At 49.3% G+C, this 27132-nt stretch overlaps 1 protein-coding gene across 5 annotated transcripts; it reads left to right on the top strand.

The window, feature by feature from the left end:
* Window positions 1-291: 291 nt before the first annotated feature.
* Window positions 292-25790, top strand: SLC39A13 (solute carrier family 39 member 13). Of its 5 annotated transcripts, none has more exons than XM_075927456.1 (11): window positions 292-452; window positions 2633-2760; window positions 8009-8311; window positions 8886-8999; window positions 10670-10791; window positions 13586-13738; window positions 21035-21124; window positions 21429-21479; window positions 21728-21860; window positions 21950-22049; window positions 23078-25790. In XM_075927456.1, exons 3-11 carry the CDS (start codon window positions 8041-8043, stop codon window positions 23151-23153), a joined length of 1110 nt encoding a protein of 369 aa, XP_075783571.1. In that variant the 5' UTR covers window positions 292-452; window positions 2633-2760; window positions 8009-8040; the 3' UTR covers window positions 23154-25790. The 5 variants fall into 5 exon arrangements, with proteins under 5 accessions (XP_075783571.1, XP_006113498.2, XP_075783572.1 ...); XM_014568654.3 differs by lacking the exon at window positions 292-452 and adding an exon at window positions 925-1672; XM_014568655.3 differs by lacking the exon at window positions 292-452 and adding an exon at window positions 2379-2536.
* Window positions 25791-27132: the final 1342 nt, after the last annotated feature.

The raw sequence follows: 27132 nt of genomic DNA, 5'->3' as shown, positions 1-27132 counted from the left end.
TTCCCAATGGGTGGTTGTGGGTCTGCCCATCCCCCAACCATACAGCCCGGTTGGTAAGAACAGTCTGCGCATGCTCCAGTTTTTGTCCTAGAAGAAGAGCTCTGCGCTGGCGCGATCTGCGTTCCTCTTCCCCCCCTCTCCTCCAACGTGTGACCGGAAGTGTAAACTGAGTTCCTGTCCCCCATGGCGTGCAGCCGGAAGTGTGTGTTTTCGCCGCCCCTTCCCCAGTGGCGCTGTGACAGGAAGCGTCCGTTGCTCAGGGCCCCTCCTTGTTGAGGGCCGGAAGTGTGCGCGCGGGGATCTGTCCGGGGAGCAGTGACTCTGGTTCCGAGGGGGATGGGGACGACGTGGCTGCAGCCGGGAGGCGGGGCTGAGAGGCCAGCCGGGGAGTCCCGAGCGGAGACGCAGCTGGATGGCAGGAGCAGCCCGGAGCGCGCCGACGCCGCCACTCGGTAACTGGCCGCTGGGCGCCCGTGGTAGGGAGTGGGCGGGACGAGGCGCTTCTCAGCGCTCCCCGCTCCGCCTGGAGCCCGGGTCGGCCGCGGTGCCCTGCGCCCCCAAAGCAGGCGGGTCCCTGCGGCCGGGCCCTGCCGGGTCATGGATGTTCCTGGTGAGGCCAAGAGACCGAGCAGCCGGGCTCTTACCGCCCGCTCGGCCCTGGCAGGCACCGGCACCGGCGGGACTCGCTGCTGCAGGGTCGTGGGGCCAATGGCTTTGGTGTCCGGAGCCTGCTGCCTAAGCCTGACTTATTTCCCTAGGGCTGGGGTCCCTGGCGCCTGCCCGGGGACCTGCGGAGGTGCCCTGGGCCGTGGTAACGTTAAACCTTCTTTTACACTCTCCCCAGCACTTGTCCTCGGATGCCTGGTGGCAGTGAGTTTCCCTGATAGTTGTGTAAAAATGTTTCTTTTTTCCGGTTTTAAATTTGCTGCCTTTGGATTTCATTGGCTGAACTCTTGTTCTTATGTTAAGGGAGAAATGAGCAGCGGTATCTGATCTCGCTTCTCTGTGCCAGTCAGTATTTTATACGTTTCTCTTGAGAATCTTCTTTGTTCATCTCCTTTAAATGTCTTTGTCTCCAGTCATTTTTATCTTCCATGTCTAGAGTTTGTCTGTTTCTTCTATATCCTACTGGAGATAGAGTGACAAGAGCAAAACGGTATTCAGGTGCTATACTACTGAGCAATAAATCTGGCAAAGTTAAAAGCACTGAAATTCATCTGTCATTCATAGCAAGATTCCTATACATGTCAATTCCTTTTAGAAAAAAACTGTTTCTAAGAACAGGGATGTCATCTAGAGTCTTATGTTCTTAATTATTACCAGCTAATGTGTTCAACATCTAGTATAGACAAAGCCCCAGTAGTTTTTTTTAACATGTGTAACGTGTTTGCTGGTGGAGAAAAGCTAGTGGGGAGCTCATGATGATGCCTGTGTATGCTCCAAAATAAATTTTACAAAGGCAAACTTTATAATATTCCTACTTTAGAGCTAGCACTGGGTCAGGAAGAAATTTTTGCTCTACTCATTGGGTGTGAGGCTGATTGCTGGCTTGAGTCAGGAGGAAATCACACCTATCCCTAGGGGGATGAGGTTGATTAGAAGACATTTTCCTGTGCTCCTGGGATGATGCTGATTGCTGGGTGAGGTCAAGAAGAAACACTTCTACCCCAAGGTTAGTCTGTTGTTCAATTGGATATTTTTGTGAATGGTTTTACCACACTTTTCTCTGAAGAATCCAGCATTGGTTGCAGTTAGAGATGAGATCCTGAATTTGCCAGACCATACTGTTATATCTTGTGTTCCTAATCCTGCTATCCTTCCTACTTGTATACGTTTGGCATTTAGATCTGGGAATCGTCATGTTCACATGTATGTATGCTTGTCAAAAAGAGAAGTACTCCGTAGGGAGAGATGAGGTTTTGAATAGCACAATAGATTCTGATGCGAGAGATTCCAGGGAAAGGAAGAGTACTATGGGGTACACTGGGCTTCTCAGAAATAGAATGTGGTTGAGAGGTTAGCTCCTGAGAGAGAACGAACACTGGGGCAGCTAACTAGGAATTACAGAACCTTGTAAATCCTTGTCAGAAGTATTGGGATTTTCAGAGGTTACTGCAGGGCTGATTGAATGAGGTTTTGGAAGAATTTGCTGGCTGCTGTTTCCATTTCCTCTTTAGTAAAATAACTCTTCTATTCTGCGCAGTATTCCACTGTGGCTCTGTGAACAGGCCATGAGCTTCCAGGGAAAATAACTGTAAATGTTTTTCCAAGTGCATGTAAAGTGTCATCATGATGGAATGTGGGCTTGTGCCAAAAAGCTGCTAAAGCCATTTTGTCTGAAAGGGCAGAGCTACTGACTTTGAGTGGGAGGAGGCAGAAGCAAAGTGAACTCACTGCCACGCACAGAGCACTTGAGAGTTGTTTTGGAGAGCTGGGATGAACTTTCCAGGTGCATTGGTTGAAACAGATTGCAGAAAGAACTAGAAGTCTCCTTCAGCTTTAGCAGGGAGACTTGGCAGTTTCAGGAGCATCTTATGTAACTATTTGGTTTTATCTCTCCTTTTTTCTGACTTGCAGAAGATTTGTGTCTTGGTGCAAATCAGCATTTCTAGTTCTGTTTGTATTTTCACAGAGACTAGTTGCTGCGGAGTCTGCTGTATAAGTTCCTCGGGAGGAGGCCAAATTCTGAGCTTGCACACTGGGAAGGGAAATGTGATCTATTTTCATGGCTTTGAATTCAACACCCTACAGTCACTTGGAGTGAGTTAATGACAAAATTTTAGCTCCTCTTTTCCTCTTTCACTTTCTGTTGTGGTATCTGTTGTTTCTGTGGTGAGAATACTTTTAGCCATATACTCTAAAGCTGTGATTGAAAGAGGGTTAGCCCTCTTCAGTACTTGGATAGGAGACCTCCACAGAATATGTTGGTGCCAGAGAGGGGGGTACTGGTGATTATGTCAGGGACACTTTTTTTCTTTGAGGAGGCCTCAACCAGTGATGCCAGCATGTAGATGACTACACAATTAACCGACAAGCTTGAGCTTATTGATTAATGCATTCTCCCCTCCCCTTGCTGCAAGGAGGGGAGTGAGAGCTGGTGCCTGTGAGGAGCTGGCTTTAAAGCTGGTTCTCTATCCCCATGCTGCTGATAGAGAGGCAGCGGTGCGGAGGGTGAAGGGGGCAGGTTAGAGTCAATATGCGCAGGGAGCCAGCTTTCAAGCCAGCTCCCCATGCACATGGGCTCCTGTGGACCCGCCTGCCTCCCACAGAGGCATTGGAGTGGGGGGCAGGCAGGAGCTGGTGCTGGGGAGAGCTGGCTTAAAAGCCAAAACTGCCCACTTTCTTCCCCCCCTCCCGTGGTGGTGTCTCTATCAGAGGTGGCAGCGAACAGCCTCTGTCTGTGGTGGGCCCGAGCTCCCCAGGGACAAAGGCTGCTCTGCATTCCATGGAACAGCCTCTGTCCATGGTGAGCCTGGGTCTGCCACAGGCAGAGGCTGCTCTTTGGCAGCAGCCTCTGTCTGCAGGGAGTTCGGACTCCCCACAGACAGAAGCTTCTGTTACCCCTTGCTGCTGCCTCTGTATCAGAGGCAACAGCACAGGGTGGCAGGCAGCTGTTTTGTGCAGGGAGCTGGTTTTTAAACTGCCTCCCCTCGCAAACCTGCTCCTGCCTGCCACCTCACCCTGCTGCCTCTGATAGAGGGGCAGTAGCACAGGGTTGCAGGGGGCTCCCTGGAAGTGGGGCTGGGAGCACACTGGCTGCTGGCCTCACCCCTGGGGGCTATTGAATAATGGTGTAACTGCTAAGATTTCATGCGGTTACACAACTATTCAATTACACGATATCTAACATCCCTAATCCTGATCCCAGTATGATGCGGCGCTATGCTGTTGGAGCTGCTGCTCTTCAAATTAAGTGTTTAAATAAAGCCCTGACTATTTGTGTCTGTTGCATATATTGAATCTTTCATCCACTGCCTCAAGAACAATACAGGTTTGCTTTAAATCCCAGCAAACCTGGTACTTTTAAAATTCTTCCTCATTGTTCTGGAGCATCTCAGATGCCGTCTGTCTGTCTGTCTCTTTCTCTCTCTAGTTGTTTATCTGGTTCCCATTGCTATGGTAGCTGAGGTTTATAGTAGGGAAAAATGGCAGGAATAGGATATGAACTTACAACTTCAATGACGCCATCATGTAACTCTCTCTACTCCCTTAGCACTTTGGTCCTGAGACTGCGTGTGTCCTGACTGCCTACTTCCTAGCTTTCAGTGGTGTATTTGAGGTGACTATTTAATCTGGCTTTCCCTGTAGGTACATTTAGAGATGCTCACAGGCACTGAGAAGTTTCCTGCCTAGTGAAAAGTCTGTAGCAGTGGAATACAGAATCGAGGAGACTATGGGGCTATGAATTGCAAGTTGTAAAGCAGTGGGACTTGGGTCATGCTAAACAGGCAAATCCTGGGATGTGTTCTAAGCATCTTTCTGGGCATAGAGGTAGATACAAGTGAATTGTTTGTGTGTGGAATCCCTCACTGCTTTGTCATGAATTCCTTACAGCCATCACATAAGGAGCTCGGAGGAATATGGGGGGGGGAGGGCAAGGAACTTGGGCCTTTGGTCTCTTACAGTTCACCTGGAAAGATGATGTATAACTTTCTTCTCCGGTTGTGTTAATAGAACAAACGCTAAGTTGCAGATAGATAATTGGCATAAGTGGAAGTAGGAGAATCTTTTTGCTATCCCTTAAGCAACTGTCGTCTCATTTCCGGAAAAGCAATTCTAGTCTCCCTAGTCATCTCCCAAGATTTCTTGCTAGAACAACTGCTAAGAGATCTTCGGGTAGCTGTGCTCCATGCTATGAGCCTTTGACATTTGCTGTTTGTCCCTCATATACCTGTCTCTAAATAGGATTTTTGTTGTTTAGACTAACAGAGCTTCTGGTGTCCAAATTATTTGCCATTTGGTCTAGGACAGAAGAGGGGACCCACATTTTAGTGGTTCTAACCCAGTTTGAGGAGGATGAGCAGATGGGTGGGCCTTCCCTTGTGTGACTTACGCTGTAGTGGCAATTTCTCTTCCGGCCTGATCTTCTGCTATGGTCCACAATGTGACAGTGCACTCCCACAAAATTATAGCTGTGTGGCAGAAGTGGGGACATGAGAGGTTGGGGCCTATTTCAGCTAAGGAAGTGAATGGGTAATGGGTTAATCCAGGGGCGCTCAAACTTTGTGATACCACAACCCCCTAAAATGCTAAATGAATTTGTGTGACACCACCCCTTTCCCCTCCCCCCTCACTGCCCTGGGTCGCTTCCTCCCCCTTCTCACCAGACTCCTTGCCCTCCTGGGGTTCCTTCAAGGCATTTGCAGTCCTCAACGCCCTTCACCCCTGCAAGCTCTTTTTCTTCTGTGCCTCTTTTCTGCTCTGCGACCCTTTGGTTCCTTTTCTCTCTCCTCTCCTGTCTCCTCTGACCCCCAAGAGCCCTTATTTACCTCTGGGTCCTCTGCCCTGACCCAGTCCCCCAGCCCCCAGTTGCCTGAGGGACCCCACTCTCTCCTAGCTGGGGAAGCATTCGGTCGCCCGGCAACTGTGCCCCAGCCGGCGCGTCCGCCTGAGTCTCCCGCCACCTTGCCTCCTCCTGCAGCTGAGCCACGCTCCTGGAGTCCCGCAGCCCCGGACATGCTGCGTGGCTTGCCGGCAGCTGCCTTCCGCCACCCTGCCGCTCTTTGTGGCCTAGGGGAGAGGGGTCGCAAGTGAAAAACTGAATCCAGCTGCAACCCCCCTCTAAGTTGCGCGACCCACAGTTTGAGAAACGCTGCACTAAGGGTACCAGTTTCCATTAGGCACAGAATCAGACTGGAAATAGTGCTGAACTGTCTGGCCTTTTATAAATGAAATACTGTAAATTCTGACTCCTTTGCAGTTGATTTGGTAGAGAGAAGATTGTGCTCTATGCTTTCCTCATTCAGCCCCCTGACTTCTAGCTATTTCTGCCTTTATTGCATGTGAAACCATCTGTCCACTCTGCACTCATGAAATGGGAGGATGCTTATTCAGATACTAAATGGTTAAAACGTTCAGAACTCTGTTCTTTTTGGAGGACTCTCCAGGCTCCTTAGCTTTACAATAGCTGTGCAGGGCTGTAGCTAAGAGAGCTAGACTGTATGAAGAAACCCAGATGGCCTGGAAGTGTCCCAGATGCATCCTATTGACAATACAGGCAGTCCCCGACTTACGCGGATCCGACTTATGTCGTATCCGCAGTTACGAATGGGACTGCCCCGGAGGACACGGACTGCGGGACCTCGCGGTCCTGCCGCCCCTGTACTCCGGGGCTTTCTCCGCGTCTCCCTGGTCTGCAAGCGCGCCTGGGCTGCCCCGCTGCCCTAGCCCCCCTGCGGCTTTGCAAAGCCTCGGGGAAGCCGTCAGCAGGACAGCCCAGACGCCCCGCGGCTGTCCTGCTGCTGGTGTCCTCAGAGGCTTTGCTCCCCATCTCCCTGGTCTGCTGGTCTCCAGCAGACCAGGGAGACTGGGAGCAAAGCCGCGGAGGACCCAGGCGGTGGGACCGCGGTGCGTCTCGGTCCGCCGCCCGCGTCTTCCTGGTCTGCTGGGGTGGGGGGGGAGCCCAGCTAGTACGCCCCTCCCACCCGCCCCCAGCAGACTAGGCTTTTCTCTGGACGCCTGTGGCAGAGCAGCTGGGGCACTGCCAGTTGGTCCCACAGCGCTGCTCTGGGCGCTACTGGACCAACCCAGCAGCACCCCATCTGCTCTGCCCCAGGCGTCCTGATTCAGCCGCTGCTGGTCAGTTTCAGCAGCGGCTGAATCAGGATGCCTGGGGCAGAGCAGATGGGGTGCTGCTGGATTGGTCCAGTAGCGCCGAGGAGCGCTGACTACAGGAAGCCCGAGGCAGAGTTGCTCTGCCCCGGGCTTCCTGGAATCAGCTGCTGATCCGTTTCTGCAGCAGCTGACTTGGGGACGCCTGGGGTTCTTAAGTTGATTCTGTATGTAAGTCGGAACTGGCGGTCAGTTTCAGCAGCGGCTGAATCTGGACGCCAGTTCCGACTTACATACAGATTCAACTTAAGAACAAACCTACAGTCCCTATCTTGTACGTAACCCGGGGACTGCCTGTAGCTGATTTGCATCTACACAACTGGGGTGGGGACCACATCTGACACACAATTCTCTTCCTGTAGTTCTGTCATTAATATTTACCCAAAGCATTAGCTACCTTCTGATTGCTGGGATAATTGTGAAGACTTGACACTGTTGTCAAGACACTAAACAGAGTTGTGGATTTAATATGCATCATTTATAACCATTTCATTCTGATCGAGATAGTTGTGCTACATAAATCTCCTCACTGTGATTGCTGAGGCTCTTAACTGGAATTCCATCCATCACATAGCAAAGTGCTGGCATTTATGCCTCTAACAAGTGAACCCTCTCTAATCTGATTCCTAGTGACACTTCTTGTCAGGAAAAGTATTTGAAATAATTTGGAAGAGGTTCTCTGTGAAAATTAATATGGATCTCCATCTTAAAAGATGTGCTCTCAGGAGATCAGCTGTAATCAGAGATGTTTACAGACAACTGGCAGACAGTTTGTACTTGGAGTAGGACTTTGATCTGGAGGACATGAAGGCTCTTGGTCCCTCTGTGTATAGCTCCTGAGGTCCAGATGTACTGAAATTGCTCCCCATTTAAAGGTGAACTGCAGATCGTTTTAAGAAAAATGCTTCAACTAAGGTGTCTGAGAGATTATCTAAACCAGAAAAAATTTGCTCCAGTGCACTGATGAGCAGATATCCACTTCAGTGCCACTTATCTAGCATGTCTCCATTGGGGATTCACATTTGGGTAGTCTAACTGATATATTATGTCAGCAGCTCTCCCCGGAACCACAGACAGCCTCTGCTCCAGCATATCCCTAAAATCACCTCATTACATTTCACATGAGCTGGGTTCTTCCATTTTCTCTTAGAACTCAGTTTTTGCCTCTTCCTTTCAGAGATTGGCCAGCCAGGCTGAAACTACTCAGCGATGACAAGGCAACAGTTTCTGCTTCATGGGACGCTTGCTTTGTTTCTCTTCAACATCTCCTATGGAGCCCAGGAGCTTCCAGTGGGCAAGGTCACCAGTGGTGCCAGTCCTCTATGTGAGAAAGAGGCTGAGTCCTGGGGAACTCTGTTCAGTGGGGAGCGACTGGATGCCTGGATCTTTTCTCTGATTGGCTCAATTATGGTAGGGCTGAGTGGAGTCTTCCCTGTGCTGATAATTCCCCTTGAGACAGGAACTGCTCTGCAATCAGAAGGTAAATCTGCTCCCTGGCTTATGTTCCTGATACCAGCATGCCCCCAACAGGCTGTGACTGAATGGGGTTATGTTCTTATTTGACATGGGAGCTGGGATCTTCCTGATGCCCTAGAAATGCTGTCTGTTGAAATGCAGGACTGTCCACTCCTGTGACAAGTTGGGTGACTAGTGCCACTTCTAAACATGGAACAGGTTAGTCCCCTGCCGAGTGTGGAGATCTGGGACTTCAGGTGTAGAGTTCATACAAAGAGCATTCTTTAACTTGGTTCCTAAGAGGGATGCTCACATGCTCCTCCACTCCACTGGAGTACAGACTCCCCCAACTGAGCCTGGTTGAATGTACGGTTCATGCTCTGACTCTCATTGCCAGGCACAAGGTTCTAAGGTACAATGCCACCCATAGCTCAGTCATGACCCTGCAGTGCCCTGGAGCATGTCTCTCTCTCAGTTCATTTCCCTTCTCAGATTCCCTGGTAGTTCAGACCCCTAATTGGGATGTCTCACACAAGTTGTCGGGGGTGAAGGGTGGAGTTGGATTCCAGCCTAGCTGTGATCACTTGTTTGTTTTTCAGCGGGATCCAATCGTTTGAAGCAGCTGTTGAGTTTTGCAATTGGTGGGCTTCTGGGAAATGTATTTCTGCACCTCCTCCCTGAGGCCTGGGCCTATACCTGCAGCGCCACTACAGGTAATATCTGCCACTGTCCCAATGCTTTGAGCAGCACAGTCAGCGCCAAGCACTGGCTGCTATGTGTTTCTTCATCGTGCTGCTTTTCTTAATGTTCTATGTTCTAGCATCCTGCTATTGCTCTTGGAGTCTCTTCAGTAGGGTTGCCAGATACTTTCACAAAAAATGTTGAACATTGTGGAAAAAGAATTGGCTGAGACCAAAAAAAAAAGGGGGGGGGACCAAAGTTGTTGAGCAAAAAAAAAAGGGAGGGGGAGATGAAGTTGAGAAAATACATGTCCGGTATTTTCTGGGTGGTTTTTTTAAACTGGACAGAGGCCACAAATACCAGACTGTCTGGACCAATACCAGACACTTAACAACCCTACTTTTCAGCAAGGGTTCCTTGACTCTGTGAATCGCTCTCCATCCATGCCCTACCTTGGTACAACAGAGGCCAAATCTGACATCCCAGGCAGTGCCTGAGAAGTGGTGGAAATTGCCAGTTACTATAGTGTTTGGGTGAAGAGGAAAGAAAGAGCTGCAGCCAGCAAACTGAGCACAAGCCCTGAGATGGTGCTGGTGTGCCCTCGGATAAATCTTGGGAAACAACTAGCATAGCCCCCTTCCAGTAGCTATTTGTAGAGACAAATAAGTTATCTTTGCACTTGAGCAAACTACTGTCATGAGAAGCTGAATACTGCTGAATCCTATAAGCAGTAGCTGCTCAATAAAAAGAGAAACTCCTCCTGACTCTTCTGGGAACAGTGCTCAGATTTCTGTCACAGTATCTCCCACCTAGAAGGGGATTCCCATGATCTCTGCCCAACAAATTGTAGAATCCTTTCCTTCCTGAGAACATAGGAAATAGAGAAAACAGATTATGGGACATCCATGCTGAGTGGCACCTAAGCAATGGAAATTCAGAATCCTTCCACAGAGCTCTGCTTCTCCACTGGTCCTTTCCATCTTCACTGCACTAGCAGGGTCAGCTGTACCCAGCGTCTTGGGCCCTTGGTGACTGCACCTCCTCTATTGCAGCTTGTTCATGTCTGTTAGTCTTTTCCCTTGTCTTAAGCTTCCAGGTTTACATGCCCCCCCTGTCTGAGTATAGTCTTTGCCCTGATAGTCAGAATGAACAGAAGAGGATATGACAATTTCAGCCTTAATTGAAAGAAACATGTTATAACTTGGGCTAATATCTTGCCCAGGTGTGGTGTGATGGGGAAGATAGGTATTTGGTTCACCTTCCCAAAACAGAGCCTTCGTGTCTATACTTGCTACTCACATAAGCTCAGATGCAGGATTTGTGCTGATACAAGCATCTTTGTAGCCTCCGGTAAGAAATTTCTGCCTTGCCTTTGCACTGTAATTTATGGAAGAGACGCTTAGGAGCTGGGCTTAAAGGCTCCTGAGAGTAACCAGGAGACAGGCTAGACTCCATCGCTGGAGTATTTGGAATGTGAAATCTAGTTTCCCCCGGACCTATGTTCGATCAAGAATGAGTAGATGAAGCAAATGGGGTTTTCTGCAGGATGTGTTTGTTCTGTGTTCCTACAGGGCTAAAGAAAATGTGTTCTGCCCTGTGTTCTTGTCTTGAGTCCCTCAGTCACAAGCTGCATTGAACTGGGGAGTGAGGCTTCTAATTCAGCATCCCAACAATGCAAACAGAGATCTCTTTTGCTTTCTAGGAGCTGGGCAGAGCTTCCAGCAGCAGAAGCTTCTTGGTCTCTGGGTGATCATTGGTTTTCTGACCTTCCTGGTGTTGGAGAAGATGTTCTCACAGAGTGAGAAGCAAGAGTCTCCCATCATGGTGCGTGAGTGATTTAAGGGGAAAGGAGTTGCCATGTAACTACTGCACTAACCCCTATTATCCTTCTGCTCCAGCAGGCTCCTTAGAGATCTACAGGTAGATCTTTGAGCCTCTGAAAGGTGATCCTGACTGGTTTGGCCAAGAGGCTATCCAGGGCCGGCAGGTCAGCTGCTCCTCCCCCCGCTGCTGTGCATCTCCTGCCCTTTGCCTTGGAGCTGTCCCCTCAGGAGCCTCCTGCTTGCTGTGAAGGATGGGGAGGGAGATGAGGAGTGCTGGTGTCAAGGTGCCCCCTCTCCCACCCAGTATCCTATCTCCACAGAGCAGAGAAGGGACACAATGGGACTTGGAACGGAGTTTTCTGGATGCTTTTGGGAGTGGTGCAGGGCCAGGACAAGGTTGAACCTCCCTTAGCTCCATTGTACCACCACCCAGGAGCCACCTGAGTTGAACAGTGCTTAGCTGGAGCTCACATCCCGAACTCCTACCCCAGACATGAACCCCTCCCTGCCCCCCAAGTCCCTGTCTTAGCCCCGAGCACCTCTATCCAAATGTCCTCCCAGAGCCTGCACCTAGAACTCCCTCTGGCACCCCAACTGCCTGTTCCAGGCTTAGCTCAGAGCCCCTGTCACATGCCAAATCCCTGAATCCAAGACCAGAGCCTGCACCCCAACCCTCTGCCCCAGCCTAGTGAAAGTGAAGGAGGATGGGGTGAGCAAAGATGGGTGTCAGAGAAGGGGTAAAAGGAGGCAGGACAAGAGTATTTGGTTTTGAGGTAGATGTTGGATTGGACTTAAATTCAAAAAGTGATCTCGTGCTTAAAAAGGTTGGAGACCACTGCCTTAGAGGAACCTAGAATTGTGATTTAGCTCAAAGCATTGGTTGGGAGGCCAGCTGTGCCAGGAAGAGCCACACAATTGGGAACTTGTTCCATTCTCCTGGACCTGGGAGAGGAGACCTTTGATTTCTATGCTGAGCTCTGGTTCTGTGGGTTTATTTCTTGCCCTGGGATGTACATTTACAAAACCAGAAAGATATAATTTTTTTAAATCAAATCAGATATACAGTAAAACTCTGACGGTCCGGCACTCCTGATGGTCCGGCACCATCAGGAACCCGGAAGTGCTCCGGCAGCCGGACCATTGGAGCTGCTCTGCCCCCAGCTTCCCCTATTCAGCCGCTGCTAAAACTGACCAGCGGCTGAATCCGGGAAGCCGGAGGCAGAGCAGCTGAGGCGCTGCCGGGTAGGTCCCCTAGCGCTGCCCCTTGGGGCTTCCTGGAGTCAGCTGCTGATCAGTATCAGCAGCGTCTGACTTGGGGACGCCTGGGGCAGAGCAGCTGGGGTGCTGCTGGGTTGGTCCAGTAGTGTCGCTCCTCGGCGCTGTGGGACCAACCCGGCAGCCCCCCAGCTGCTCTACCCCAGGCGTCCTGATTCAGACGCTGTTGAAACTGACCAGCTGGCAGCACTTCAGCTGCTCTGCCCCAGGCATCTCTGATTCAGCCGCTGCTGGTCAGTTTCAGCAGCGGCTGAATCAGGGACGCCTGGGGCGCCGGACTATCGGAAGGGGGGACTTTGAGGGGTTTGGGGTGGTGGTGGGGATGCCACCCCAGACCCCTCATAGCGCCTCCCCCCGATAGTCCGGCATATCTGATAATCCGGCACCCCCTGGGTCCCAAAGGTGCTGGATTATCGGAAGTTTACTGTATTTTGTTCTTTCAATTATTTTTTCTTTAAATAAAAAAAAACCCCTGTTTTAAAAGCACTCTGAATTTGATGCAAAATATGTTTAGGCCTAAACTTATAGTCTCTTAAAATATTTTCAATTGATAAATAAATATGCTGAAGCCAGGAGTCTATATCCTACATTTTGAATTAAAAACCACTTTTCTTTGTAAAGAAAGATTTGGGGGAATTTCAAGTCAAGCTTTATAAATATGGCACAATAGTGGTAAATAAGCAATACATTCACCATTTTCTAATATACTAATTATGTACAGTTCATCATAATCTGAAAATAGTATGTTGTTGCTTAAATAAACTTGTATAATTATACCCAAATAGGTAGCAAAAGATATATCAAATCTAATGTAAAGGCTCTGTGTCAGTGTAAATCACCATGTTTTAATCCTTGTCACTTAGTAAAAATGCACCTTTCTTTAGAAAATAACTGAAGTGCAAAAGGAAATGTTGATTGAAATAGATTTAAATTGAGGCTTTTCTCTTGGTGATTAATATTAATCCACCATGTTTAGAAGAAGAAGTTCCCTGCTATTTCCCTAGAGTAGAAGAAATAATCTTCACTACTACTCTGGGCCCTTGATCTGTGGGGTTGACTGGTCACAATAGAAGGGTCTTGTGATGGGCCTTTTTGTGACATAGTGAATCATGCAGGAGTTACCAGGCAACAAAGGGACAAATGGTCACTCTCAAAGGGTTGAAAGGTCAGCTCCAAAACTGTGCAAATGGAGCATAAAGTGATCAACCCATGACAATCTACAGATTTTCTGGATAGCATCTGAACTGTGCAGAGCACTTGTTGATCCCCTGCTCTTGGTACGGTTTTTAGCTCAGCTACTTAAATATATTAATCGCATTTCATAAACTTGAATAAAGGCACCCTGAAATATGTTCCATTCCTGTTAATTGCAGTTACTAGATTTGAGGCCAAAAGGCATTGTGTTTGGGCTTTAGGGAGGAAAGGATTACGGGTAAAGAGAGGCTTTCTAGGCCCCCTCTACTATTCACACAGCCTGTTGGAGGTTACAGTATGGTAACAGTAGTTTCACTCTGATTCAGGGTAATAATTGCAAAGCAGCTTCCAGAGGGATTCCAAATGGAAACAGCTTCTCCCTGCAGAAAGTAGAAGGCACAGTCCAAAGAGTAGAGACAAACGTGGCTCAGCGTAATGGCTCCTCTTTCCCGTCTCACCCACCGGATCGAAGAATCAAGGTAAATGATCAGCAAGCTGAACACAAAGTGCTAAAGGAAGGAGTGCAGAGTTCTGCACCAACTCCAAGGTGGAATTGCTGTTCTGTTTTAAGAAGGGAGAGGTTTGAAATTCAGCCAGAGTAGTGCAGGGCTTCTGCAATATGGGTGTCTGTAAACTTGTTCTGGTGTGTTGTGGACGGAGACATTCACAGAAAATGTTGAAAATTTAAGAGTGAATTATTTAATTTGACCATGTCTGAAACATCAGAGTTCCTGTAGCAAACTGGACAAACTCTCTGAAAATTCCATACACAACTGTGAAAGAAGAGGGAATCTCTCAAAAATCAGGAGAAGCTATTTCCTATGTCTTCATTCTGCTCTTTGTGCATATGTTAGTCCACTGCTGTCTTTAGTAAACTCATCAGACTGTATCAAATAATAGTCTTGAGCATGTTTTTAACTATACTCTTATTGTCATTCTTTTCTTTAGTTTCTTTATTGACCTAAGCTTTTTATCTGTTGATTTCTTTTTTCTCTAATACCTGAATTGTAATAATTTATTAGTTTGGGAACTGAGGCAATTAACTACACAGCTAACTTAACTTAGGGTATGTCTACACTACAGCGCTAATTCGAACTAATTTAGTTGGAATTAGTTAATTCGAACTAAGCTAATCGAACTAGCGCATCTAGAACTAAAAACTAGTTCAAATTCGCGTTTTGCTAATTCGAACTAGCGCGTCCACACTGATTGGACGCAGGGGGGCATTTAAGGGCAGCTGAAACAGGTTCTGGCAGGGCATCAGGTCAGTAGTTGCTTTGTGTGGCTGCTGTCTGAGGCTCTCTGAGCCTCGAGCTTAAAAGGACCCCCCCTGGACAGCCGGTTCTCAGCTTTTCCTGCTTCCTTGCCAACCTCGCCGAGGGACAGCAAAGCGTTGGTCTCTGTGCCCGTCTGTGTCGGTGCTTCCCTTTGGGGGGGCCGCCGCAGGTGGCAACATGGAGCCACAGCTCGCCCTGCACCTTCTGGTGCACTTTCTGGACTTGCTGCTGCAAGCCTGCCACCAATGGCTCGAGGCTGCCTGGCACCTCCTGGTGCACGTCAGCCCCCTGCCTTTCCGCCTGGCCGCCCTGGGGGCCGTGGAGGAGCCGCGGCAGCGCCCCGGCACCGGCGTGCCCCGCCGCGTCTGGCGTCTGGACACCAGCACCGACTAGTGGGACCGCATCGTCCTGGAGCGCTGGGAGGACCGACAGTGGACCCAGAACTTCAGGATGAGGAGGGACACCTTCCTGGAGCTCTGCGAGTGGCTCGCCCCTGCCCTGCACAGAAGGGACACTCGCATGAGGCCCGCCATCCCCCTCCAGAAGCGGGTGGCCATCGCCCTATGGAAGCTCTCCATGCCGGACAGCTACCGATCCATTGGGAACCAGTTCGGCGTGGGGAGATCCACCGTCGGAGCGGTGCTCATGCAGGTATGGCACTCGTCGGCCACCGAGCCGGAGGAGAGGGGGGCTGCGAGGAGGGGATGGGCCGCCCCAGGGACAAAGGGGGGGCGGGAGGAGGCGAAAGCACTCTGCACCGGAGGGGTCGGTCTGTCCTGGCCGTACTACATGCCGCCAGGGGGGTTGCTACCGGGAGTGGGGTGCGGGGCACTGCCAGGGCACGAACGCTCCCAGCCACCTGGACGCCCCACTAATTGGCGCTTTGCTGTGTCTCTCTCCGCAGGTGGTCAAGGCCATCAACCGGGTGCTGCTCCGCAGGGTGGTCCGCCTCGCTGACCCGGACGCCGTCATCCGGGGCTTCGGCGCCCTCGGCTTCCCCAACTGCGGGGGGGCCATCGACGGGACGCACATCCCCATCCGTGCCCCGGAATACCAGGTGTCCCGGTACATCAACCGCAAGGGGTACTTCTCCGTGATCCTGCAGGCCATGTGTGACCACCGGGGACAGTTCACGGACATTAATGTGGGCTGGTCTGGCAAAGCACACGACGCCCGGGTGTACCGCAACTCCTCCGTGTGCCAGCGGCTGCAGGACGGGACCTTCTTCCCCGACCGTCACATCAGGGTCGGGGACCTGGACATGCCCGTGTGCCTGGTGGGGGATGCCGCCTACCCACTGCAGCCCTGGCTGATGAAGCCCTACACGGGGCACCTCAATCCCTCCCGCCAGGCCTTCAATGCCAGGCTGACCAGGGCCCGCATCGTGGTGGAGGGGGCCTTCGGGTGACTGAAAGCCCGCTTTCGATGCCTCCTCACCCGTCTGCACCTGGCCGAGCACAACATCCCTCCCGTGGTGGCAGCATGTTGTGTGCTCCACAATTTGTGTGAGCGAAAGGGGGAGGCTTTCCTGCCAGCCTGGATGGCTGAGGCTGACCGCATGGCTGGACACTACGGTCAGCCCCGCACCGCCGCCATCCGGGAAGCCCAGCGGGGGGCCGTCCGGATCCGGGAAGCCCTGCAGGAGAGCTTCCTGGTGGAGGAGGAGGACTGAGCTCTCCCTGCATGCCCCACTGGGGCCTTCTTCCACCCTACCCCCCTTCCCCTTTCCCCTCCCTACCTACTGTCAAATAAAGACACCTGTTTTTCAAACAAAAACGTATGTTTATTTAACATAAGTGGGGTGGGGGGAAGGAGGGGGGAGGGTGGGAGCGGGGAGGGGGAAACCTGGGACGAGGGAGCTGGGAGGGGAGGGGAGGGAAGGGAGGAAGGGAAAGGAAAGCTCAGTGGTGGGAATCCGGCTGCCTCTCCCGTCTCGCCACACTGCGGGTCCGGGGGCGTCGGTGGGAAATGGTTGTGGGGGGGGGGGGGGAGCAGGAGTGGAAGCAGGAGGGGGAGCAGGGGGAGCAGGAGGAGGAGGAAATGGGAAGCGGTCGAACAGGCTCTGGAGGTGGCCTCGCAGGGCACGGACCTGCTCCTCCAGGGCCTCCAGACTCCTCCGGCGCAGCCTCAGGTCCTCCTGGACCCAGTGGTCCTGGGTGCGGAGCTGGTGATCCATGAACCGGAGGTGCCGCCTTTGGTGGTACTCCTCATTCCTGGCTCTCCTGCTTGCCTGGGAACAGGCAGCTGCTGCAGGCGGGGTGGTGCGCCCTGCAGGCCCAGGTGCTGCAGCTGTGGTGCAACAAGACCAGCGGTCAATTACCCCAGGGGCCCAGGTGTGTGAAACCCAGCTCCCCTCTGCAAGGCCAGGGCCCCTGCAGGATCCCCAGCTGCTGCTCCTTGGTGGGCAAGGCCCAGGCATACGGTCCCGGGGCTCCCTCTCGCCCCAACCCCTCGTACACATAAGGGGAACACGATGGTACTCACATGTGGACGCCTCCCTGGCCTCGGACGACACCTCTGTGGGGTGCCTCGGGGGTCCCGGGCAGGCTGGCGGCAGGCTCCTGGCTCTCAGAGCCCTCCTCCTCCTCCTCCGTCTCCTGGAGCAGGCCCTCTGCTCCGGGGTCTATCACGTCCCGGGGGGCAGGGACGGCATGAGCCCCCAGGAGGCGGTCCAGGGCGTGGAAGTGGGGGCAGGCCTCCGGGTCGGCCCCTGGCTGGCAGGCCTGGGAGTAGGACTGCCGCAGATCTTTAATCTTGCAGCGCACCTGCTCCCGGCTGCGCTGGTGGCCCCTGGCTTCCCCCCAAACCTCGATGAGGTCCACGATCTCCGCACTTGACCAAGCGGGCGCCCGCCTTTTGCGCCCCCGGGCAGGCTCCTGGGAGCCGCCAGGCTGGTCCTGGGGAGCAGTGGAGGGCTGGGTGTCCTCGGGTGGCTGGCTCATAGTGTGGCAGGTGCAGGGTCTGCTGGCACGGGTGCTGGCAGCCTTGCAACTGGCACAAACTGTGTAGCCAGCCCGTGGCCCTTTAAGGGCTCCGGGGCCGGGAGGGGGGCAATAGTTTCCCTGGTGTTGGCCAGAATGGCCACCAGGGAAACCTGGGAAGCCTTAGCCTCCCACTAGTTCGAATTAAGGGTCTACACAGCCCTTAATTCAAACTAGCTAGTTCGAACTAGGCTTAATCCTCGTAAAATGAGGTTTTCCTAGTTCGAACTAAGTGCTCCGTTAGTTCGAATTAAGTTCAAACTAACGGAGCGCTAGTGTAGCGCCTATCAAAGTTAGTTCGAACTAACGTCCGTTAGTTCGAACTAACTTTGTAGTGTAGACATACCCTCAGTGACTTTTATATGAAAGAAAATTTTCACTATTTTATTTGTACTCCAGAAGCGTCTATAGACACCAGTCAAGGATCAGGACCCCATTGTGCTAGACATTGTACAAACACATTAAGAGCACCTGCCTCAGAGCCTGCATTTTACATTTAAGGCAATATGCAACAAATAAGTTTGACAAACTGTAGGGAAGGAAGTGAGGGGGAGGGGTAACCATAAAATGTGATTAACTGGGCTGGCCAATGTTCACTTTGACTTCACTTTCCATTAAAAGCTTCTTATAAACTCTCCCTTTTCTCTTTTACTTCTATATCCTTTTATTTTAAATCTCTGCTTTTGCCTATTTCTTAAATTTATTTTGCTACTCTTTGTTAGACTTTAATATGTAGGATGCTGTGTAAATCTGGTTTACTGTATACTTTTCATGTTGGTGACTGTCACATACTCTTTGTTAGGGATGTAAATGACTAATTGACTCTCCGATAAGCAAAAGCTTATCCAATAGTCGACTAGTTGCTTCCTCCACCCTTGCTGCCTCTATCAGAAAGAGACAGCAAGGGAGGTGAAAGAGGAGGGGTCCTGGGGGGAGCTGGCTTAAAAGCTGATTTCCCCCCAGCTCCATCTCATGGGAGAGGGCAAGGGTGCAGCAGTGGTGTTCCACCTTTGAAATGTACTCTTGTACGCTGGGGCTCTTGTATGTTTCAAAGGCAGAACGCCTAGGCGGGCTCTTGCTACATTTCAAAGTGGAAGAGCCCTTATTGACTAATTGAATAGTCGATGGAATTCCATCAACTATTTGATTAGTTGATTAATCTAATTTTAACATCCCGACTGTGTGTGCATGTAGAATAGTGCACAGGCTAGATTAGAAGATACGACTTCAGTGTATCTAAAGGTGAAAAAAAATTATATGATGATGTGCCATATTAAAAGTAAGTGGGATGATCTGGGAATCTGCAGGCTCATTAACCTGGTATTGATCCCAGGCAAAATTATAGGAATGCTGATGTGAGGCTAATTTGTAAAAACTTGAGATGGTAGCATAGCTAATGCCAGCCAACTTGATTTATGGAAAATAGGTCTTGTCAGCAAAACTTGGTGTAATGTTTGATTAGATCACAAGTTTTGTTGATAAAGGTAATTGTCAACATATAGTGTTTTTCTGTAAGGCATTTGAATTGGTTCCAAATAGCTTTCTAATAAAATTAGCAATATACAAAATTAAATAGTTTGAAAACAGTTTAACTGATCATAAAACATCATTGTAAACGGGGAATCACCATCCAGTTAAGGTATGGTGCATCAGGGATCTGATGTCAGCCCACTGCTATTTAATATTTTGTTTCATTTATTTGAAAGAAAACATAACATCATTGCTAGTAAAATATGCAGATGACACAAATTGTTAGGATTATACAACTCCAAGTACACAAGAGCAAGAGATTATTCTCAATCAAGCAGGTTCAGCTATGGAAGGAATGAGCTTCCAAAAGATTTAGGCTAATCCAAAACCAGACCAATTTAGCACATGCTGTGGGACCTTTTCTTGTGATGATGTTTTCCCACTAGCCGGAATGGGATACCGAAAGCAGTTTCCTAGAACCTCAAAAGTCTCCATGAAGTCCACTAGAGACATTGCTATGTAAATCTAATTAATTTGTGCAGAACTTAAATTGTACATTGGTGAGCAATATAGAAAACACAAAATCAGTGATGGAAACAAGCCAGCAGGCAGCAGATGGGCACTTATTGATAGTTGTTTAGAAGAGTTTATATGTTATAGAACAGTGGTTCCCAATCTTTTTGATACTGGGGACCAGTAAACCCATTCACAAGCTTTTGGAGGACTGGTGACATTTATTTGCATATTTGCATATTCATTAAGCAAATGATGAATATGCAAATTGTCACTGGCCCTACCTGTCCAGTGGGTTGTTTTCCCCCCTCCCCCCAATCCCGGTTGCTTTATCGGCTGGCACCAGCTGCGTTTCTGCACCGGTGCACACAGTGAGTTGTTCCGCCCCACTCCTCCTTGCCCCAATCCTGGCCGCTTTATCAGCCGGTGCCGGTTCCCCTGGCTGCGGCTGGCGCTGGGCGTTCAGTGTTGGTGCGCATGGCACCCAGCCTTCTCCCTGGGTCCTAGCGCCCGCTGGATCTAGCCCTGCCGCCTGGGAGCATGCCCAGCAGAGATGCCGCCACAGCGTGCTCTCTTTCAAGAGGGCTGCGCCACCATGCTTAGCAGTGCGGGGTGCTGTTACCCCATCACACAAATTAATAGGATCGTGTGCGATAATTTTTCTAAAGACCGTTTTTTGTTTTTTTTCTAAGGACCAGTACTGGGCCTCAGACCAGACTTTGGGAAAGGCTGTTATAGAAGATTAGGGTTAGAAGAGATCTCAGGAGGTCATATAGGCCAATCTCTGCTTAAAGCAACACCAAACCCATCTAAATCATCCCAACTAGGGTTTATTTGTGAATAGGCAGTAGCCAGTCTTAAAGCAGGTCTATCAAAATTTAAATTGGCTTAGGCGCTGTTAGCATGTTCCTTTTTTTCCCCCATTAAAGAAAAGAAACCTACAGAATTCTTGTTTTTTGCATTTAATGCAATATGTTAAGTTCTTTGCCACCAAAAGTAAATTTCAGCTTCCACCAGCAGCAATAGCTCTGTTGCATTGTACCTCCTATGTCTTGCACAGGAGAAATTTGACAAGTTGTATATTAAACTATGTAATTGACTAGAAAACAGACTCTATTTATATTAGAACCCAATCACTTAAGAAAATGTGGGCATCATCTGAAATCTGATGTTTATAATTGTTTATTATAGTCCTGCAGACTGCCTTCCTTTTCTTCCCTTTGTCTAGTAAGCTTCTTTCTTACATCACTCCCTTTCTTTAAAGCTTTGTGTGTCTATGTCTCTCTTCCCCTTCCTCACTAAGATGGAGTTCTCAACCCTAAGACTCCCCTGTCTGCACTAGAGCTGAATGTGGCAATTCAGTGTCCTGTCTGAAGCAGAAATGGGGTTTAAGCCACTAACCAGTCTTGCCCCACCATGATTCACCTACTCTTAGGGTGGTTAAATTGCCCTTTGGCTGTAGCTGATGCTTCCCCCTACTCTGGACCTCATCAAATTTCCCTTGCTCATAAATGCCTCTGACTTCCCTCCATAGATCAGCGGATACCTTAACCTGCTTGCCAATACCATTGATAACTTCACACACGGTCTGGCAGTGGCAGCCAGCTTCCTGGTTAGTAGAAAGGTAAGGTTTGTGCCCACCTGTCAAACTGGAGATCTGGAGAAACCATTCTCTCACCTGTAGTATGTGCCTGTCTGCATAGTAAAAGGACTTGAAGAGCCCCCCTTCCAGGGGTAACTGCCAAGACAAAGCTGTACTGGAGAACACAAAGGGAGCATCTCTGCTCAGGACAGAGCTTTTCTGACTAATAGATTCTTGGCCCCCGGAGTCCATTCATTCAAGTGGAGGTGGGGGGTTATCAGGAAGGGATTGTTGGATGTAATCTCAGCACCATTGAGCTTTGAGATTTTTTTCTCTTCTTCCACAGGTTGGGCTCCTAACCACCATGGCAATCCTCCTGCATGAAATCCCACATGAGGTGAGAAGGTTCTGCAGCCTGCTGCCAGGGGAGCTGGGATGTTAGGTCTTGGTCTCAAGCAAGTGCTCTGCAGGAAGAGGGCTGGTGGGGGTTACCTCTGCTCTTCATCATTCTTCAAAATCCTTTTGTTAGAGGATCTGCTTCCTGTTGAATGCTAGTGTTAATCTACTTAGGCACTCCTTTGTTAATGTTTTCCTCTGTGTTCAGGAGAGTTAGGATTAATAACCACTGACTCTGCTTTCCAATAGGTAGGAGACTTTGCCATCCTGCTTCGGGCTGGGTTTGACCGCTGGAGCGCAGCCAAGATGCAGCTTTCCACAGCACTGGGGGGAATTCTAGGAACCTGCTTTGCAATCTGTTCTCAGTCACCTAAAGGGACAGGTAAGGCTCACTAAGGCTACTGTGTGTCTACTTTCCTTTGTTCTATAGTCTCTTCTCATTACTAATGGAGACTTTCATTGCATTTACAGGGGAAACTGTAGCTTGGATTCTCCCATTCACCTCTGGGGGATTCCTGTACATTGCCTTGGTAAACGTTGTGCCGGACCTCTTGGAGGAGAAGAATCCTTGGTAAGTGGTTCCATCATGGTTATTGGCATTTCTACTGTGCTAGTCGGAGAGACAACAGGGTGTAAAGCTTCTGGACACTACTGCTTTATTCCTCAAAACAGGTGAGACCTTTCCCAAATCCCATGAAAGGTGAGATGGTATCTAGCAGAGTCTGTTCTGCTGTGCCAGGTACTCAGGTTATTATTGCTAGTTATTACAGGGCACACTGACAGAAAGGCTTACCCCAGCCTAGCTCTGATATAATATGCTGGTTTCTGAGCATGTTAGATGGAACAGGTTCAGTCTAGGGTGTTGTCTAGCCAAGTGCCTGACCTAACACTGTCCTCAGGTATCTATTCCTTCCCAATCCCTAATTCGGTGCTTTGTTGAATTGACATTCAGAGGGGATATAAAACAAGCAAGCAAGCAATGCCAATTTGATACTGAATTCATCTGTTGATATGAATGCATTCAGCTCCCAGCAAAACCAATGCCACTTCCAATTATTTTTAACCCTCTGATCTTTGAGAGTTTGCTGCTGCAAGTTACTAGGGATTATTCTTTCAGAGGAATGGCAGGCTATTGTGACTTAAGATTTTTCAGTCACTTTCCATTATCATGGATTTTTAACTCTTCTCATTGCACTCTGCTTCCTAGATTTATTAATTTCTTACCATTTGCTTTCCTGAAATATAGTCTTTTGTGCTGCTGCCATTCAGTGAGAGACCCCCCAACTCTCCCTTCATTACTGTCCAGGGTAGTACTTGTCTTCCAAAGAGCGATCACAACATCCTTACCACATCCAGTATCCAGTCTTGCCTCCTGTTGGAGTGGTTTCTCAGACCGCTCTCTGCCACACAGAAGGAAGAATTGTGAATATCTTTCCTACTCAAGAAGGTGGCTGCATTGCCTCATGTGCGTGTCCGCACTCAGACAAGAGCCCAGTTCCTGACAATAAGCACATAAGAGATTGAACTCCTGAGCGCCTTGTACTTACGCAGATTGGAACTGGTTTCTGGCCTATTCTGACTTTCTTGTTTCTTCCCCAGGAACTCGCTGCAGCAGGTTCTTCTCCTGTGCACAGGCATTACAGTCATGGTGCTACTCTCACTCACTACAGAATGACCTCCGCTCAGATCTCCTCATGCAGCCTCCTAGAGCTACATTGACTCTGAGCTCTTACAAAGCAATAAGTAACACTAATGTAACTCCTGTGTGTACACGCTTGTGGGTCCAGCTGAGACACAGGTGAGAAAAAGAGGGCATCATTGGGGGATGCTGGACTCCATTCCCTGGCTCTTCTATCCCTGCTCTGTCAAAATCCCACAAACCAGGGTTTCTAATGTTGGTGTTTTATGGAGTGAAAGCTTTTGAGGACAGAAATGAACCAGAAGCCAGCTCAAGGAGAACAGACAATGTCTCACCCTGGAGTAAGAACTTGGAACTACACATCCTAAGCTGCTGAGTAACTAGCACAAGATCTCTGTATCCGGTGAAGAAGATTTACCTACTATTCCAGGCTCAGAGAAAACAGTTTTCCTAAAGCAGCAGCAAACCAACAACTTTCCCCAGTGCAGCCTAACTAGCAGGAGCAGAGGTAGTATTAAAATCACAGGTAGATAGAGGCAAGAAGGCCGCTTTCTCACTCAGCCCTCATTTATCAGTAGAAAAATGGGATGGTATCATCCTAGACAGTCTGTCTTTCTGGGCTCTTCTGTCTTAGCTTTGAAATCTTGCCTAATACTTTGGGCAGGTTGGGCTAGGGTTAGGTTTTATGGCCTATCCTAAAAGCTTCTGCCTTTAACCTTTACTCCTCTGTTTAGAGAAACTATCCCCATCCTCTTCCCTGTTCAACACAGCCTAAATGCATATTTGAGAAATGGTCAGCAAATGTTTCCTATCATCCCAGGCCATCAGATCACCTGTGTCTGTGGGAAACCTGCTCAGTCACTGGCCCCTTCCTAAGGCCTCTCATCAGGAAGTGGAAAGTGAGCAGGATGTGGACTGTGGCCACCTAGAGGAAGAATGGAGGAGAGAGAAAACACTGTAAACAGATAAAAGGCGGAACAGAGAAGAAAACATCATGTGTGGGGGCGAGATGGAAAGGGGTAGTGTTTCTCAGTGACTGTCCATGGTCTGGCACCAGTCCCTGAGATCTCTCTGACACAGTTTAGGAAGGCAGGAAGCCAGTCCCTAGTATCAAAAAGGTTGAAAAACACTGGTAAGAGGGATCTGCTGGTGCAAAGGATGAAAAGTGAGTTTAATCACTGTAGCAGCAGAGCTGAGCTGGGAAAAAGAATGTGTGTGTGACAGTGCCTTTGCGTTTGTCAGGTGGTGTCTGGGATCCCATTTGATGGCAGCTTAACAGACTAGTAAAACTAAACCTAAAAGTTCCTGGCTTTTACTGATTTGGATTACTGATTCTGACAACAACACTTCCTCTGGAATGTCAAAACTTCCTAAGCATATTCACAATTGCTTAGACCTTGCCTATAGGAGGAGGTTGTACTGATTTAATTAAATCTGTTTTGAACCAACGTAGTTAAATTAATGCAACCTCCTTGTGTGAGGTACAGGAGTCCACAGAGTGTTCTGAATCCATCCTGTGCCCTCAGACATTACAGAGAAGACAAATGAACTTTGCCATTAACCAGAGATTGCACCAAGTAAATCAAGTAAATCTGCCTCTGAATTGCTTTTGTTAAATAAATACAACTGTCTTGCATAGGCAGGGCCTTTTTGGAAAGAGGTGGCTACTGATGCTGTTCAGGACATTGAGGACTCCAGAATGAGACCAAAATGGCTTAGGCAGTAAGAAACCAGAGGTGCTACCCAGAGCAAGTTGCCATTTCTTTGCGAGCTCTGAAAATGTTGACTGTTTCCATAGCACCCTCCCTACCACTTCTGAAGAAAGCCTGGCAGCTTTTGCTTGCAATAGTCTCTGCAGAAGGGCTAGTGACTAAAATCCCTGCAGCTTTCCTTATACCTATCTCTGTCACCAGCCTGATCTGTTGGAGCTACGAGGGAGACTGTCAGTACAATGTTGTTTCCCCTGGAAAGTTGCCTTCCCATGATAGCTGCTATATTATCCAGCTACTGTGAGCTCCAGTCATGCATTCATCCTCCTCTTCTTGGGCATCTGAGATGACTCCTAGCCCTTTCGTAATCAGAGAAGCCACAAGATACTAGCTCCTCTGGAGACTGGAGCTACCAAACCTCTGGTGTGGGAGCCTGGAGGAAGCAAACGTATGTACACCCAGCACTTCCCAAAAGATTGTTAGCTGAAAATCAGTTCAGCATTTTTAAAGTTGGGGGCCCAATGCATTGCAGGGCTTAGTGCCTGGGCCTTGATGCTATTGCATCAATGCTGAGTTGGGCCAAGAATGTAAACCACAGCAGGGATTCTGTGCTCAGTGTTCAGGAATGTGCAGTGGGTGACACTGAAGCATTAATCACAGAGCTGTTTCTCTTGGCTAGCAGCCCAGTTTTTGGGAAGCTGCACCCACAGGGGCAGTACAGGGCTTTAAAGAGCAATAGTTAGCTGCTCCAGTGCATGCGGCACCAGCTCTGTAACTGAACTAAGGGCCTTTGGGAGGGAGGCTGTTAGCCACTCCACCACATTTGTCACTTTTGGAAATGCAGAAAGAATCCTATTTTCTAGCTCTATTTTTTTCAGCTACTCCTGTGCATGTTCCCATTCATCTGTATTGATCTGATCTGCATAGAGACAATAGAGATGAAATAAATGGTTCTGTGTGTGGATTTGTTTTTCTTGGTAAAATGACTCCTTTTCTCTTCCATTGCCTGTGGACTACAGATCAATCTCTCTGCAGTTGGCAATCTGTATGTAGCTTCTCAGGCACTACTCTACAATCTGCTCCTAAAGCTTTTGCTACTGAAAGCATCTTAAGTATTTTAAACAACTTGATCTGCCTGCTGTCATGAGAAACTCCTGGATTAGCATAGCTGGCTTGCTGTACATATTGTTTCTGCTGCATGTGCCTCTGCTTCCTTGCCAGGGCAGCAGCTATATGACAGCTCACAGTCAAGAGCAGGGGTGGACAAAATTAAGTCCAGGGGCTGGATCTGGCCAGCTGATTAGTAGAGCTGGCAATGTGTGTTCAGCTGCCCCTGCATCATGCAGCTGAGCTGCTCCCAGGACTCTCCAACTAGCTGTGCAGAATGTGGGGGTAGGGGAGGTGGAGGGTAGAAGGGAATGCTGATGTCAGGTTGTCTCCTTGCCCTTGTGCCCCATCTCCGTAGAGCAGGGGTCAGGGAGAGGGAGACACATAACGGAGCTGCTCCAGACTTAAGCATGGATGGCGACTCAGAGGAATGCCTGTCTTAAGAGGCAGGACACTGTTTCTTAGATTTCGGTGCTTGTGCGCTCACATACACACTTCCACACCATCCTCCGTCTCTGCAGAGTATGGGGAAGAGGGAAGACAACTGAGCAGGACAACTTTTCTTGTCTTAAAGAGAAAAGAGTGTGGCTTCTCTCAGAAACATACCCAGCAGTAGCAACGCACAGTCTGTGTCACACACACTCAGTGTCAGTCTGTTGCTGTGCCCCTTTCACACACTCACACTCTCTCTCTCTCTCTGTAGCCCTGTCCCCACCCCTTCCACTCAAGGTCTTGCCCCTGTGTGTGTGTGCACAGGGGTGGGGGAGGCAGAACCAACCCATGATTATGTACCAAAATTCATTGTGGCCCCCTGTGAAAATTATTGCCCATCCCTAGCTTAGAGAATCATAGAAAGTTAGAGAAAAGACCTTGCATTTCCATCTTTGGCCCTGTAATCACTTACCTTCCTTAAAAGCCAATCTTTCTGACACTGACAGGATGCCCTGCAGCAAGCCATTAAACAGTGAACACAGGCAAAACCAAGAAGTTTAGCAAGAAGCTCCTGGAGGAAAAGAGCGGTTACTTACCTGTAGCTATTGTTCTTCGAGATGTGTTGCTCATGTCCATTTGAAGTAGGTGTGTGCACCGCGTCTTCTGGAACATTTTCCCTAGCAGTATCTGTAGCGCTGGCGGGGCTCCCCCTGGAGTGGCGCCGCCATGACGGGGCATAAGTACCCCTGCCAGCACTGCCCCACCTC

This window comes from Pelodiscus sinensis, chromosome 4 (assembly GCF_049634645.1).
Source record: "Pelodiscus sinensis isolate JC-2024 chromosome 4, ASM4963464v1, whole genome shotgun sequence".
Taxonomy (NCBI): domain Eukaryota; kingdom Metazoa; phylum Chordata; order Testudines; family Trionychidae; genus Pelodiscus; species Pelodiscus sinensis.
Note: the sequence above shows the minus strand (reverse complement) of the source record. Positions and strands in the feature narration are given on the sequence as shown.